Source organism: Neolamprologus brichardi, chromosome 11 (assembly GCF_056152115.1).
Source record: "Neolamprologus brichardi isolate AB-2024 chromosome 11, ASM5615211v1, whole genome shotgun sequence".
Lineage (NCBI taxonomy): Eukaryota > Metazoa > Chordata > Actinopteri > Cichliformes > Cichlidae > Neolamprologus > Neolamprologus brichardi.
In genome coordinates, this window is record NC_142114.1 from 19,767,302 (window position 1) to 19,783,401 (window position 16,100).

The 16,100-nt window shown below is 38.5% G+C and overlaps 3 protein-coding genes across 3 annotated transcripts; 2 read left to right on the forward strand and 1 right to left on the reverse strand.

Annotated features, from left to right (window-relative positions):
- The first annotated feature begins 2,491 nt into the window (after positions 1-2,491).
- Positions 2,492-4,119, forward strand: LOC148100544 (trypsin-1-like). Its single transcript, XM_087848293.1, has 6 exons — positions 2,492-2,544; positions 2,774-2,924; positions 3,045-3,295; positions 3,403-3,539; positions 3,714-3,815; positions 3,936-4,119. The coding sequence occupies exons 1-6, from the start codon at positions 2,505-2,507 to the stop codon at positions 3,981-3,983; spliced, it is 729 nt and encodes a 242-aa protein (XP_087704419.1). The 5' UTR covers positions 2,492-2,504; the 3' UTR covers positions 3,984-4,119.
- Positions 4,120-6,182: 2,063 nt separating this feature from the next.
- On the forward strand, positions 6,183-7,781 carry LOC148100545 (trypsin-1-like). Its single transcript, XM_087848300.1, has 6 exons — positions 6,183-6,238; positions 6,436-6,586; positions 6,707-6,957; positions 7,065-7,201; positions 7,376-7,477; positions 7,598-7,781. Exons 1-6 carry the CDS (start codon positions 6,199-6,201, stop codon positions 7,643-7,645), a joined length of 729 nt encoding a protein of 242 aa, XP_087704426.1. The 5' UTR covers positions 6,183-6,198; the 3' UTR covers positions 7,646-7,781.
- Positions 7,782-12,205: 4,424 nt separating this feature from the next.
- LOC102799289 (trypsin-2-like) lies at positions 12,206-13,913 on the reverse strand. Its single transcript, XM_006808183.3, has 5 exons — positions 13,854-13,913; positions 13,609-13,762; positions 13,264-13,523; positions 12,760-12,893; positions 12,206-12,638 (listed from the first exon to the last, which is right to left on the reverse strand). Exons 1-5 carry the CDS (start codon positions 13,891-13,893, stop codon positions 12,486-12,488), a joined length of 741 nt encoding a protein of 246 aa, XP_006808246.1. The 5' UTR covers positions 13,894-13,913; the 3' UTR covers positions 12,206-12,485.
- Positions 13,914-16,100: the final 2,187 nt, after the last annotated feature.

Below are 16,100 nucleotides of genomic sequence, written 5' to 3' on the forward strand. Positions count from 1 at the left end.
GTTTGCACAAAACCACGCTTTTATCAAGGCTTCTGTCAGGTAGTCCTTTCGAAATGAACTTTGCCTTCGTCCTAGCAACAGGCTTTCTTCTGATTGTTGCTTTGATGTGAGCATCAGTGTAATTTATACCAGGAAATTGTGCATTAACAAAAGTTCCCCTTTGCTTGGAATGCAAAAGCTGTGTCCAAATTCAGAGGCTGCATCCTCCTGAGGCCGATTACGTCACACAGCGACATGACAAAGGCTGCCCAAATTCGAAGACTCCTCCAAATGCGGCTGACAAATGCGTCCTTTATTTCCCCAGATTTGAAGAATGGATTGGGTGTATCCTTCACGGCTCAACCTTCTCCCCCTCAGCTTTTGGAGTTTTACCAGCTCTGATGGAGTTAAAATGACAAACTTGTGCTTTTGTTTGTCTAAAGCAGTGAGACAGCCTCTTGATTCTTTAGTAGACAAGAAACCATGTCCAGCATTGAATTCCATCATGTGGAAACATCCTGTATGAGTGGCTCCTTGTGTTGCCCCAGTCTTGTTTGCTACTGGTGTAGTTCCTCCATATTAGCAGGGCTGTCTGTAATGCATCTAATTTTGCTTGCTTTTCAAGCTGTTGAATTTTACTTGAAATAGTCATTCAGCACCCCTCTGACCACCACCAGGCAACGGGTGAAGTGTCTTGCCCCGGCCGAGACCAGAGATGGGCAGTAACGCGTTACTTGTAACGCGTTACTGTAATCCGATTACTTTTTTCAAGTAACGAGTAAAGTAAGGGATTACTATTGCAAAAACGGTAATTAGATTACCGTTACTTTCCGTAGGAACGCTGCGTTACTGCGTTACTAAAACCGTGATTTTCTTGCGAGAATGTCTCATGACAGTGACGTAAGCGAGTGTGATGTTCGTGACAACAGCTGTGTGCAGATCAACAATGGATCATATATCGAGTGCGGGAGAGAGTATGAGCGTGCAGCGTTTAAAGCGTGGAAGTACTGACCTTATTTTGAGTTTGATTCCGTAAAAAGTGACAAAAACATTAGTGTCCGCTGTGCGTGGGAAGAAAACTTCTTTTTACAGTGGAAAAAAAAACCCCTAAACTTCCAAGCAAGCACCGAGTAGCTATGTCGTAATGAGAAACTCACAGAGAAACTGCGGTATCCTTCCACTGACCGCTGCGGCACACCTGCACCAGGATAAACCTCCGCCTACTCTACTCCTGCTTTACAGGTGAAAATAGAGCAAAAGGACCGCTAGTCTTTGACTTTATTTATTTTCTGCTGTGTTTAAGAATGGTGCATATAATTAAAATTTTGCTTCATGCATAAAGTTAAAAGATTAAAACTAACAAAACAAGTTTTAAAAAAAGACTTTTCCATTTGATTACATTTTGTATGATGGATTATGTAGAAAAAGTAGAATTGGGCTGAAAGATCTATCGCTTTATCACCTATTCAGGTTGTAAATCATGTTTTTAAAAAGTAACTAAGTAACTAAGTAACTAAGTAATTAATTACTTTTGAAAATAAGTAATCAGTAAAGTAACGGGATTACTTTTTTGGAGAAGTAATCAGTAATTAATTACTGATTACTTTTTTCAAGTAACTTGACCAACACTGGCCGAGACTGTCGGAGCCGGGGCTCGAACCAGCAACCTTCTGATAACAAGACGAACTGCCAACTCTTGAGCCACGATCGCCCCTTCACAGATTCGTATTTACTGTAAGAAATCCTACTTTAGGTAAGAAGGTTTTTAATTTGCTGCTCACAGCACTTCAATGTCCAATGTGAATTTAGTTTTCAAGTGCTGTGAAACACACAGATGTGAGATAGTGCGTTCCAGATATCTAAATATAGAGATTATATTTACCTTTGTCGAAGTCTGACCAGAGACACACTAATTTCAAACAATAGGGGCTGACTTATTAGTCTATTGTTTTATTAAAATATACATTTAAATTTGTATTTTATTATTTGTTATTATATCATGCTCCACTGTCAGTGCATAAAAGTCTGGGCATAGGGAAAAAGTGACCCTTAAGTGCTTATTGAAGTGAAACAGTTCAGGCCTGCGAGGCTACAGAAACAACCACAAAAAACTATTTAAGAAATAAAATAATCCTATTTTCAAACATTCCTTTGAAATTTTCCTCATTTGCTAAAAAGAAAGCTATCCCTTTTCACTATTCTGCTCATTACTGTCATCATATATTGGCAGGATTGAAATGAACTTTTCCCAGTATTACAAAAAATTGCAATAAGTTACTAGCAGTTAAAATATAGATTAATACAATGATACAAAAGAGTAATCTATTTATGTGCATGATTTACATCAAGATGTTTCTAAAAAATAAGCCGTGTCTATTCAAACAAATCACCAACCCCAACGAGCCACACAAGAGATTGGCTCTTTGCTGACCAATAGGATTGCTCAGAGAGCTGGGCAGCTCTCCTGTGGATATAAATGAGAGCTCCAGGTGAAGCCCTCTCATCGACAGAATCACTCAGCAATCATGAGGTCTCTGGTCTTTGTTCTGCTCATTGGAGCTGCTTGTGAGTGTGAAGTTTTATCTGAGCAGATTGTCTTCCTCTCTGACTGGCAGATGTTTTTCTTATTAGACTAAAACTTCATCCAACATAACTTTAGCTGCTCATGGCTGCAGCTTCACAATGATTCTAATCAAATACAATGTACTTTGGGCTGGAAATCAAACAGCATAGATGTTTCACTCCTGATGTAAAAGTGTAGGAGTAAACAGTTTGTTTACACTTGTGTTTTCAGTTGCCCTGGATGACGATAAGATCGTCGGAGGGTTTGAGTGCACACCTCACTCTGAGCCCCATCAGGTGTCTCTGAACTCTGGCTACCACTTCTGTGGTGGCTCCCTGATCAATCAGAACTGGGTTGTGTCTGCTGCTCACTGCTACGAGTCGTAAGTATATTTCAGCAAGATTTTAAATCTTATTTACATAAGGGAGTGATCCACAATTAATATTATTTGGTAGTTTCTGAGTGTTTGAATCTATTCTTTCTGTTTTTCAAATGTTTTCAGTCGTATCCAGGTGCGTCTGGGAGAGCACGACATTAAGGTCAATGAGGGAACTGAGCAGTTCATCGACTCCTCCCGTGTCATCCGCCATCCACAGTATGATTCCTGGAATATTGACAACGACATCATGCTGATCCAGCTGAGCCGACCTGCCTCCCTCAACAGTTATGTGCAGCCTGTGGATCTGCCCAGCAGCTGTGCTCCCGCTGGCACCATGTGCAGGGTCTCTGGATGGGGCAACACCATGAGCTCTAGTGAGTAACTTCTGCATGTTAGCAGTTTAAAGTTAAAAATGTTTCATGACATTTGGTTCCATCAGCACGAATCTTTTTTCATCCATACTCTGTTTCAAACATTGCAGCTGCTAATCGGGACAGACTGCAGTGCCTGAACATCCCCATCCTGTCCTACAGTGACTGTAATAACTCCTACCCTGGCATGATCACTGACTCCATGTTCTGCGCTGGATACCTGGAAGGAGGCAAGGACTCTTGCCAGGTATGTAATAAGTCAAACCTGCAACTGTCCCCTTCTCGAATAGTAAACCTTTCTTAAAATGCCACAAGAGTGGATGTATCCCACAATGACAACAACACATTTAACTTATATTTAAATAGATTTAAATAATTATTTCTTAACATCCATCTTTGTTTTCTTTACTTTTATTTTCAGGGTGACTCTGGTGGCCCTGTTGTGTGCAACGGTGAGCTGCAGGGTATTGTGTCCTGGGGCTACGGATGTGCTGAGAGGGACCACCCCGGTGTTTATACCAAGGTAAAGCTAAATAATTTTTTGAATGTAAATAGCTATCTTAAACTAAGTTCTTATTGTAGAACGTTCATCATCCCATCGTCCTCTTTTTAATAACAAACCTTGATCTGTTTCCATTCACAGGTCTGCATCTTCAATGACTGGATTCAGCAAACCATGGCCAGCTATTAAGTCTGATCCTTCAACTTCTTTCCTACTCTGCTGCAATTCTTCTATCATTTTAACTCCATTGTTGTTGTCGAGTTCTAAACAACTTGCAGTCAGAATCCACCTAAATCAAATAAATAAATAAAGTTATTCACCTTGACTTCCATTTTTTTGCCTTCTGTTTTCCTACAAAACTGTTTTTTGATATTTAAAATAGTAAAACAAACATTTTACAACCACATCCTGGAATTTAAGAAGTTGGAGAAAAGCAGTTACTTTGTACAGAAATCATCTGAACTGCTGAAATCTTCTCTCTTCTTCAATTTTCCACTGCTGCTGCTGTTTAGAAAGGGATTGATATAATAATCAATAATCTGAGACTGGTAATAACAAATTACATATTTATATATTGTTTGCCAATTATACAACAGTCTATGTATCCATAAATAGAATTTTGATCTAATTTTGACCAGTGACTGTCTCTGAGTTTTTATATTTGGTAAGTTCATGTAATCTGCTTCAAACCTTTTCTGTGGACAAAAGTATGACTGAATCTGAGGCCATCTGGATATAGGGTGGGCTCCTTTTAAGGGTCTTTTTACTCCTTTCTAACATGCAATGGCAATTGATTGGCAGAGCCTGTTACCACTGTCGCAAGACATCATCATCAGTCACTCTTATGGTGTAACTTTACACGTGGCCAGAGTTCAGAATTAAGACAGAAACCAGCTGTAGTGCATGTACATTCTAGCGAGCACTGCACAGTAATTTATAACAATAACATCTTATTTACAACAGTAAACCTACTATTAAACCTATTCCTAATACCTAAACAGTACCTTTTCAAAGCTAGGTTAAGAAACTTTATGCAAAAGTATCCCTGCATTAATTCAATTGTTATCTGCTGAAGTAATTATCCATGTGAGGGATAAATCATCATCACTAGTACACTGAATAAACCTATAATCCCTAACCCTATGGTGTCAGAATGTGTGATTTCTGGCTTTTAAAAAATGTTGCCACTGTACTTTTTTTGGACATCACACAGTACATGACATGATTATAAGTCAAAAAGAAATATATATAGTCATACTGCCTCTGTTTTCTAGATAACTTTGATTGATTTTTTTCAGGATATATTCTCATCTTTAAAATTATAACAAATTATTTCAGTAAGAACCTTTTAAAAAAAATGAAATTATACTTGCAAACAGTCTGTCAGCTTCATAAAATAACCTCAGTTCAGTTTTTTAATGGTGCAAAAAATACATTCCCAGAAAAGTCACAAATACAAAATGTATAATGAAAGCTGTCATGGCGTTTTTATCTTTAAAAGAAACAAACAACAAAAGCCAACAAAAAATCAAATCAAAACAAAACAAAACAAAAGTAATTAAAGTCATCTAAAACCAAACAGGCCTAATATAAAAAAATAAGTTACTAAAGTCTGGATGTTAACATAAGATGTTCTATAAATCTAACAAGAAAAAACAGCACACAATTAAAAATAATATGATGTTCTTTCTTTAAATTTTTAAAAAAATATAAATATAAACCTACCGTACAGTAATTCACTACTTCTGTATTAATTTGTACTTTATCAGCTCACCTGGAGTTGCTGATTGTCTGGATATTTTTCAGACTGTGGTATTTCATTATTTACTTTAAAGTGAGGTATTTCACACCCACAAAGAATAATTTATACATATAATATTCACTGTCAACTTATTTTTTGCTCACGGCAGCCTCAATGTCCATTTGTGACTTTAGTTTCTAGGTCATAGGTGCTGAGAAGTACACAGCTGTGAGATACCGTGTTCCATTCATCCATTTCTCCTGCTTATCCAGTCACAAATATATAAATATAGGAGTTATATTTACCTCTATAACCTGACCAAACACATGCGCCCAAATTTCTGAGAACACAAGCTAACTTTTTATTTCATGTTTTTTTTTAAACCAAAATCTAAGTGTATAAGTGTGTTTTGGTACATTGGAAAGCCACACGAGTACAATATAAATATTATTAGGATTTTTTCTATTTAGGTGCATGATTTATATCAAGATTTTAAAAAGAAAGCCATTCCTATGTAAATCTGGTCTCCAGCCCAACGACCCACCAAAGAGATTGGCTCCTCGCTGACCAATAGGATTGCTCAGAGAGCTGGGCAGCTCTCTCTGTGGATATAAATGAGAGCTCCAGGTGAAGTCCTCTCATCTAACGGATCACTCAGCAATCATGAGGTCTCTGGTCTTCGTTCTGCTCATTGGAGCTGCTTGTGAGTGTGAAGTTTTAAGGCTTTTCTCAGATCACACCTTTATTCACCATAGCTTTATTATCTCAAATTTATTATGTTTCTGTGGCCAATCAAATAGGTTTGATTTATGCATTTGACTGGAAATCAAACAGCATAGATGTTTCACTCCTGATGTAAAAGTGTAGGCGTAAACAGTTTGTTTACACTTGTGTTTTCAGTTGCCCTGGATGACGACAAGATCGTCGGAGGGTTTGAGTGCACACCTCACTCTGAGCCCCATCAGGTGTCTCTGAACTCTGGCTACCACTTCTGTGGTGGCTCCCTGATCAATCAGAACTGGGTTGTGTCTGCTGCTCACTGCTACAAATCGTAAGTATCTTTCAGTAAGATTTTAAATCTTATTTAAGTGAGTGAGTGATCCACAATTAATATTATTTGGTAGTTTCTGAGTGTTCGAATCTATTCTTTCTGTTTTTCAAATGTTTTCAGTCGTATCCAGGTGCGTCTGGGAGAGCACGACATTTCGGTCAATGAGGGATCTGAGCAGTTCATCGACTCCTCCCGTGTCATCCCCCACCCACAGTATGATTCCTGGAATATTGACAACGACATCATGCTGATCCAGCTGAGCCAGCCTGCCTCCCTCAACAGTTATGTGCAGCCTGTGGCTCTGCCCAGTAGCTGTGCTCCCGCTGGCACCATGTGCAGGGTCTCTGGATGGGGCAACACCATGAGCTCTAGTGAGTAACTTCTGCACGTTAGCAGTTTAAAGTTAATAATGTTTCATGACATTTGGTTACATCAGCACGAATCTTTTTTCATCCATACTCTGTTTCAAACATTGCAGCTGCTGATCAGGACAGACTGCAGTGCCTGGACATCCCCATCCTGTCCTACAGTGACTGTAATAACTCCTACCCTGGCATGATCACTGACTCCATGTTCTGCGCTGGATACCTGGAGGGAGGCAAGGACTCTTGCCAGGTATGTAATAAGTCAAACCTGCAACTGTCCCCTTCTCGAATAGTAAACCTTTCTTAAAATGCCACAAGAGTGGATGTATCCCACAATGACAACAACACATTTAATTTATATTTAATTAGATTTAAATAATTATTTCTTGACATCCATCTTTGTTTTTTTTTACTTTGTTTTCAGGGTGACTCTGGTGGCCCTGTTGTGTGCAACAGTGAGCTGCAGGGTATTGTGTCCTGGGGCTACGGATGTGCTGAGAGGGACCACCCCGGTGTTTATACCAAGGTAAAGCTAAATAATTTCTTGAATGTAAATAGCTATCTTAAACTAAGTTCTTATTGTAGAACGTTCATCATCCCATCGTCCTCTTTTTAATTACAAACCTTGATCTGTTTCCATTCACAGGTCTGCATCTTCAACGACTGGATTCAGCAAACCATGGCCAGCTATTAAGTCTGATCCTTCAACTTCTTTCCTACTCTGCTGCAATTCTTCTATCATTTTAACTCCATTGTTGTTGTCGAGTTCTAAACAACTTGCAGTCAGAATCCACCTAAATCAAATAAATAAATAAAGTTATTCACTTTGACTTCCATTTTTTGCCTTCTGTTTTCCTACAAAACTGTTTTTTGATATTTAAAATAGTAAAACAAACATTTTACAACCACATCCTGGAATTTAGGAAGTTGGAGAAAAGCAGTTACTTTGTACAGAAATCATCTGAACTGCTGTTACCACCGTTGCAAGACATCATCATCAGTCACTCTTACTGTGTAACTTTACACGTGGCCAGAGTTCAGAATTAAGACAGAAACCAGCTGTAGTGCATGTTCATTCTAGCGAGCACTGCACAGTAATCTATAACAATAACATCTTATTTACAACAGTAAACCTACTATTAAACCTATTCCTAATACCTAAACAGTACCTTTTCAAAGCTAGGTTAAGAAACTTTATGCAAACTTTATATAGCTTTCCCCAGTTCTGCAAGCTGATCATTCTCGTTTACCTGCCCCACCATCCCTCCCTCCTTGTTCTCCATTCTTTAACTTCTTCACTTTTATTCAGTACATGGGGATTTGCTAGGCCCGGGAGAAACATTGATCTGTTTCCTTTCACAGGTCTACATCTTCAATGACTGGATCGAGCAAAACATGGCGAGTTATTAAGTCTGATCCTTCCATCATCACCTTACTCCATTTAGTTTTTTACCAGTTTAACTCTACTCTGTTGTAGAGTTCTGGTGCAGTCAGTTTTGATGTAAATCAATAAAATCATACAGACTGAGTTCTGCTTGTTTTGCCATTTCTTTGCCATTTATATATTTGGCAACAAATATTTCAAAAAGGACTTTATGATCATCATCATATTTACAGTGTAGCACTTTAGAGAGTCAGTTTAGAGAGATACTAATATTTACTATTGAGTTTCCTTTGATGCATTTTAGTTGTTTATTTAGTTAGTTTGATATTTAAAAGAAATTGGTCAAATTTGAATCCAAATTATTATTATTACGTTATAATTACAACACCAAATCCACACTGGTATGTTGTGTAGTTTTGGACCCAAATTCATTTGAGGTAGACAGAAAAACAAAAAGCCGACCTTTTATTTGGTGATTTAAAAAGTCTAAAAAGACAGATACTGTTAGAGGCATAGAACAGAAATCCAATAGCTTGCAGAAAAATTTAGAGGAAGAATAAATGGAAGAAAAGACTATATAGTATAGGGAATGAGGCACAGTAGAAAACAATGACAAGACAAGCAGACAAATAGGAAGTCATAACAACCCCCCCTCCCCCAACACACACACACAGACACAAAGCAAAACAAACAACACAAACAATACACAAGACACTTACAGATACAAAAAACTGAGGAAGCAAGAATAATTCATTTCATTTCATTTCTTTATTTATTTCACACATGGTTCAACAGTGTTTCGAATCATTAACGTTACGACAAAAACCAAAATGAAAAAGGTAACAGTAACTCAACTTGAAGCAGATAGGCTACAGCAGCAGGAACAAAAATACTGGGTGTCACACCTGTCAGCTATTAACAGGAACCCGAGGCTACAGTGCACTCTGGCTCACTATAACTGAACACAAGATTGTAAAAATGTTGCCTGTTCTGATGAGTCGATTTCTGCTGCAAAATTGAGATTTTGAAGTCAACATTTGGCACAAACAACATGAAAGCATGGCTCCATGCTGTCTTGTATTAGAGGTTTAACCTGGTGGTGGTGTAATGGTGTGGGGGATTTTCCTGGCACACTTTGAGCCCTTTAGTGCATTTGTTACCATTAAAATCAATCTAGTCTTAGCAAGATGTAACTAATGAAGTGGCTGGAATTCTAAACTTAGGAGTCAAAAACATAACCAGTCAAATGGACCATGACAGTTGAAAGGTTTCTCCCTCTTCTTCGTAAACACACAGAGAAGCATCTAAATGCTGATTTCACACTTTATTCACACTTTTTTTTCACATTTTTTAAATTTGTTCTAAAACCCTCTGAGTATTTTAGTAAATATGCCAAGAACTTCATCTGCAATACAGAGTCAGATTCTCACACATCATTGAAGGATGGATGTTTGCTTTGGTTGTTGCACATTAATGATTCCATTTCATTTCCCTGCATTTGAATTGTGAATAAGTTAATTATAAATGAATGTGCAAAATGATTTTTAAAAAGGACTTTGAATTTTACATTCTGACATTAATTTACTAATCAGTTTTCGTCTCATATTCCATTTAATCTTCTCATGTCTGTGACACCACAATCCTGGAAAGAGCACTAATTTCTGTGAAGAGCGCATTAGAAATATTCCTGTACAACTGTCCACTGGTTTTGGAGTGATGGTGTGTCTGATCTGACACAGACAGCCATCATTCAACTCAGCACAAGTGAATGATGGCTGTCTATTCTCTGCTTCTGACCTTTCATAGCCAAATTGTGTGTGTGGATGAATTGTGTCAAACAAGCCAGTTTAAAAAGTAGAGTTAACTACAGTGCTTGCTTTTTTTTTTAAACTTCAGGTCCTTTTTTTTTTATGCTTTTAGACCATCAATAAAAACCTTTTAATAGCAGCACACGTTGCCTCAGTTCTTTAAAAATTACAAATCATTTTTAAAAAAAGAAAACACTTAGCACTAAATTTTAGAGCTATATAGAGCAAATGCTCTAAAAGGAGTCAGGAACGACTCTGAACATTCTGCTTTTGACCGAAAGGTGACTGAAACGATCTGTGACCCAGACTTTATTGAGTTTATTTTGTATTTTTGATTTCTTATGTTATATATATATATATATATATATATATATTGGAAATATGTTAAGTTGTTGTGTGTTGTGTTATTAGTTAGGATTTATCCATCCATTCCCGCTTATCCTTTTTCAGGGTCGCAGGGGGCGCTGGAGCTGTCATAGGGCGAGAGGCAGGGTACACCTTGGACAGGTTGCCAGTCTGTCGCAGGGCCAACACACAAGGACACCAATCGCACTCACATTCACACCTATGGGCAATTTGGATTATCCAAGTAACCTATCCACACAAGATGCATGTCTTTGGACGGTGGGAGGAAGCCGGAGTACCCAGAGAGAACCCATGCAAACACAGGGAGAACATGCAAACTCCACACAGAAAGACCCCAGGCCTGATGGTAGAATTGAACTCAGGACCTTCGTGCTGTGCAGCAACAGTGCTAACTACCGTGCCACCGTGCCGTCCTTAGGATTAGTCAGGATGTAGTTGAGTTTTATTCTAGTTTTTAATCTATGTTTCTTGATTTATACGTTTTTTCCTGTGTTCTATGCAGTTTGTCTTGACGTCAGTGTTTTTCTTTCAGTTATGCCGGTGTGTTAGTGTCTCCCAGTGTTCCATGTTCTAATTGTCAAGCTTGTGTTGTCATGTCTACATCTCTCTTTGTTTCCTGTTTTTTTTTTTTTTTTTTGGTGGTGTTTCGATGTTCAAAGTGTTTCATTTTAATTTCACCTGTGGTGCCATGTTCATTTGTGTCAACTGTGCTTCCCCAGGTATTTCCATTTCCCTCATTTTCGCTCTGTGTTTTTAAGTCCTCTGTCTTCCACTGTTCTTTGTCGGGTCGTTTGTTTGTCTTATTGTCAGGTCATGTCATGTCAGGTCACGTCACAGAGTTTTTGCTCATACTCATGCTCATGTTTAAATTTTTTCACTTTTATGTTTTGCATGTTCCCGTTCAGTTTCATGTTCTTGTCTCTTGCTGTTGTTTTATAGCTGGTTTAGTTCTTTCCTAGTTTAGGTTTTAGTTTAGTTTCGCCCTTGTTTCGCTTTGCCTTGTTTTTTTGTTTTTGGACATCAGTCTTCTGTGTCTGCTTTTCGGTCCGTAAACACACCGGCGTACCCCTCCATGACAGGATCTAGTGATGTACTGATGTACTCATGACTTTTCTGCACCTTATATCTATGATCATTAATTGCTTTTTTCTTTCTTCTTTTTTTAAAAAATATAGTATATAACAATTATGTAAATAAGTTTGTTTTTTATGCTTTTTAGGCAACAAATATTTGGGAGGAAAAAATGCATCCCCAAAATAAGCGGCCAGGAGGTAAAGCTTGTCCAAGCATCTGCACACTTTAACATTAACTATTACTTTTTTCAAAGGTCCATGTTTTGAAAAAAAACTTTGGAAAAATGCCTTATATCTTCAACTACAGGTCTTCATGAAATCTCCTTGTGTGTTTCTGCCGCCAGATCTTCTGTTGAAGTTACCATCAAGAAGTACTTCTTTTATAAGAAGTACTTCTTATAAAACTTTCGATCTTACGTGCTGCACAATAATTTTCAATATTTAGTATTTACTGTTATATTCACACAGGGGGTGGGGGGTGGGGGAGTAAAACCTCTGACAAAACCGCATCAAAACCATGCATAAATAAGTTGAATATTAAAACTGTTTCCATTGTTGAATGAAGCAACTTTATGTGTTGAGTTTTGCATCAGTCACTGATGATTGTAAAAGGGTAGCCACACTTTGACACAATAATTACATTTTTTTAATATGAGACATTACAGAAATGTCTTATAGTAAGACATTTGCCAAAGTGGCAGAAACATTACAAATAAATACAAACATATTGATGCAGAATAGCTGATTTTATTTATTGTGCCCTCAGATTGTTTTTTCCTTGTGACTCTGTCTTAGCCTGCTGCTTGTCTTTCTGACACTACCCACAACCACCTCCGTTCTCTGTCTCCTTCAATTTCAATCTCTCTGTTTTCCCTTCTCTCGTGAAGTTCTAGAGATGACAGTCTAGCTGTATCGGGAAATAGTGTCATTGATCCAGGAAACCAGAGAGCAGACTTTGGTGTAGACACCTGGAAGGTTGGGCTCAGCACAGCCCACGCCCCAAGAGATGATTCCCTGCAGCTCCCCATTACACACCAGAGGGCCACCAGAGTCCCCCTGAGCAGGGGAGAGGAAGTGTAAGAAGAGAGCAGGGTTTGTTCATCATCTCATCTCATTAAGGTTTACTAATGAGTATACTATTCAATGGTATACTATTCAAGTAACTGAGTAAAAATACCTGACAAGCATCCTTGCCCCCTTCCAGGTATCCAGCACACATCATGCTCTCAGTAATCCTGCCAGGGTAGGAGTTCTCACAGTCGATGTCAGACAGAATTGGGACTTCTACACAATGTAGCTCATATGAAAAGTCTGCAGTTGAGAGAAAGGAGAGGGGATTGTTATCTTTACTAAAGTATTCAGAGCATCTGTGTGCATCACAACCACATCATGCTTGCATGCCAACAATAACTGGCTTCTGAAACTGGTGTAAAATAAGTGCTCTGCATTCATTTTTTAGAGTTTAGAGTCATCACATTGAGCCAAAAACAAGCTTTCTACAGAAAAGATTTCTTAATTATTGAAGGCTTTTGTTTAAATGTCTTCATATCTATGAAACGTTTTAACTATATTTTTTAAATTTACCAAGGTTTGTGAGAAAATTCTTAATATGTTGCCAAAAGCAAGTCAATTTTTCAAAACCTTTTTGTCAAAATCAGGTTACTTTTTTTTTTTACCTTACCTTGACCAGGGAATGTCTGCCCCCATCCAGATGCTGTGCACATATCCCCGGGTGTGGGACAGGCTTTGGGTAAAGCAATAGGCTTGACGTACTCGTTCACAGTAACAGGGTATTTCAGTTTCATCAGCATGATGTCATAGTCTAGGGTAAAATAATCAAAACTCTCATGTGTGTAGATGTCGTCAATTGCCATATACTGCTCTGTGCCCTCAGTATACCAGATTGTATGTTCACCCACAATGGCAACATGGGTAGAGGGTCTGAAAAGCAAGCAACAATTAAATTATTACAGTTCTCTTAGACACACATAGCAAGAATTTTAAGATACAAGAAGTCGGTACAAACATTTTCCAGCAGTGGGCAGCAGAAATGACCCACTGGTTGTTAATGAGAGCACCGCCGCAAAAGTGGTAGCCCTCACTGAGGGATACTTGCCAGGGTTGAGAATGAGCTGGACACTCGTAACCCCCCACAATCTTGTCATCCAAAGGGACTGCAGCTGTAATATGAAGGAAATACAACAAGTTCTACTCATCATTAAAAGTCTCTGTTACTCTAAAATCTTTGAGCATGATGCAAATAGTCTTTACCTGCAGTGCCCAGGATCATGAAAACAATCAGACCAATCATCTTTTAGCTTGCTCAAGAGCAGACTGGATGCGACTGACCTGTTATTCACCGTATTTATACATCAGCTTCTCTGTGACCTTCCATCCACCCCTCGCTCTGGACACCTTCATTTTTCCATCCACCAACAAACCTGCCCACTAAAGTCAACAACATATCCCTTTTAAAAAAACACAACTTTGTCTTATTTTTGACTGTCTTATTTGCATACCTTCTATTTATGTTGGTGACAGGTGCAGAAATGACCCCCCCCCCCTTTTTTTAAGCAACTATCAACTACTGTGTTTGTACATACTGCCATAATTCAGGAAAAACAAACAAACAAAAAAAACAAACAATGTAGGACTACTTTTATTTTCCTGCTTCTGAGAGCACAGATGGTTTCTTTCTCACTTCATTTGGCTTTTATACAAACATGACCAAAAGCAGACCCAAACATTGACACATTTGAGCATTTTCTATATTTTTCAAACAGAACTATCATTCATAAAATGTTTTGACAGCAATCATTTCTGTAATTTGTTTTCTTCTTAGAAAATAAAAGCCATTTCTCCAGCACAACTTTATATGTATTGTATTTTCTGCACAAAATAATGTTTAGAATTTTTTTTCTCGAAGAAAGGACAAATCTTTCATATCTGACTTTAGTATCCAGGTAACAGATGTCGACATGTACATACAGACTAGTTTTAGCAATTAGGGGGTTAATTAATTGAAATTTATACGATAATAAAAATGCCAGCATATAATTTTTGATTTGGAGTTCCTGAGTCTTACGATTTGCTTTATAAAATATTGCACATCATTACTGTCAGTAAGAATTTACAGGAAAGCTTCCATACGAGAGTTCAGGCTGTGAATGAAATACAGACTTTCAAGCTCAAGAAGTCTAAAGGACATTGCACACACACACGCACACACACACACACGCACACACACACACGCACACACACGCACACACACACACACGCGCACACACGCGCACACTCACACACACACACATCAAGGCCATTCACTCAACCACGCACACACACATACCCACCTGCTAACGACACACAAAGACCCCCACCCGCCTTCCCAAGTGAAGCTAAGCAGATGCCCCACGGAATCAGTAGCAAAACTGGGATGCAGCCAGATGGGCCCGCGATCCACCAGTGGACCCCCATCCCAGGCTGTAGCTTGCCAACAATGAGTGACCTATGAGAGAAGCTTAAACAGGTGTTAAATGTGGGGAGATAAGCGGTTTGGATGAACACTTAGCACCAAGCGGTAAGAACAGAATGCAGAGATACAGACGGGGTCAACAAAACCAGGCAAGAGAGGAGGAGCGGGAACAGTTGGAGCACACAGACTATTGCAATATGAGTCAGAGTGTGCCTAGGTGTCTTCTGGGCATTTGCCAGACACCATGAGACTGCTGACTCTGCTGCTGAAGGTTGGATTTGCTGGTAAAAATACAGAGATACACACATACATACAATGTACATATCTCTGTTGTAATGACACAGATTTGAAATGAAATTCACTTCAACTGTTGTGCGACAGTGGCAGTTACTCGGAAAGATGGCAGGAGTGTGAACGTCACCATACATGGCCTCACTGAACTATGACCACATCAGTGATGTGCTCATCAACAAGCAGCGGGTGCTCTCTGTTGCCCACTGTTGGTACAAGTAAGTACTCAGTGTTGGAAACATGAGTTTGTGCATTACTTACTTTATTAAAAAAAATAGATAAACTAAATAACTACATTAAAAAGATCATGTTGTTGGTTTAGAGATGTGATGTCATTTCTTAAATTGCAAAAGATAGGCCTTGTGGCGATAAATACAGAGAATTTTATCGTATCTGGGGCCCCTTCGTAAACTATTGCAAGTCATTAAACGCTCTACCAGCTGATTAATATCATATCCCCCCCCTTTTGTGTGTGTGTGTGTGTTTTGGGGTTTGTTGTTTGTGTTTGTTTTGGGTTTCTTCTTAGGTTTTGTTTTGTTTGTTTGTTTGTTTTTTCAATTTTATTTAAGCATGTGTGTGGGTGTGCCTGTGTGTGTATTATCGTATCTGTTCATGTAAGAAAAACTAAAAAATATGTGAGGGGAACAGATTGTATTGTCATTGTAAACTAATGTACACTTGTCTCTCAATAAAAATATGAAAAAAAAAAAAAGATCATGTTGGTATTAGAGATGGACCGATCCGATATTACGTAT

Bases quoted from the DNA above. Each gene is read 5' to 3' on its own strand.
- LOC148100544 (XM_087848293.1), top strand. From the start codon at position 2,505: ATGAGGTCTCTGGTCTTTGTTCTGCTCATTGGAGCTGCTT. The intron at 3,540-3,713 runs GTATGTAATAAG...TTTTATTTTCAG, and splicing joins GAGGCAAGGACTCTTGCCAG to GGTGACTCTGGTGGCCCTGT. The intron at 3,816-3,935 runs GTAAAGCTAAAT...TTCCATTCACAG, and splicing joins ACCCCGGTGTTTATACCAAG to GTCTGCATCTTCAATGACTG.
- LOC148100545 (XM_087848300.1), top strand. From the start codon at position 6,199: ATGAGGTCTCTGGTCTTCGTTCTGCTCATTGGAGCTGCTT. The intron at 6,239-6,435 runs GTGAGTGTGAAG...TTGTGTTTTCAG, and splicing joins TCTGCTCATTGGAGCTGCTT to TTGCCCTGGATGACGACAAG. The intron at 6,958-7,064 runs GTGAGTAACTTC...CAAACATTGCAG, and splicing joins GGGCAACACCATGAGCTCTA to CTGCTGATCAGGACAGACTG.
- LOC102799289 (XM_006808183.3), bottom strand. From the start codon at position 13,893: ATGATTGGTCTGATTGTTTTCATGATCCTGGGCACTGCAG. The intron at 12,894-13,263 runs GTAAGGTAAAAA...TCTCAACTGCAG, and splicing joins GCAGACATTCCCTGGTCAAG to ACTTTTCATATGAGCTACAT. The intron at 12,639-12,759 runs GTATTTTTACTC...TCCCCTGCTCAG, and splicing joins GGGGCAAGGATGCTTGTCAG to GGGGACTCTGGTGGCCCTCT.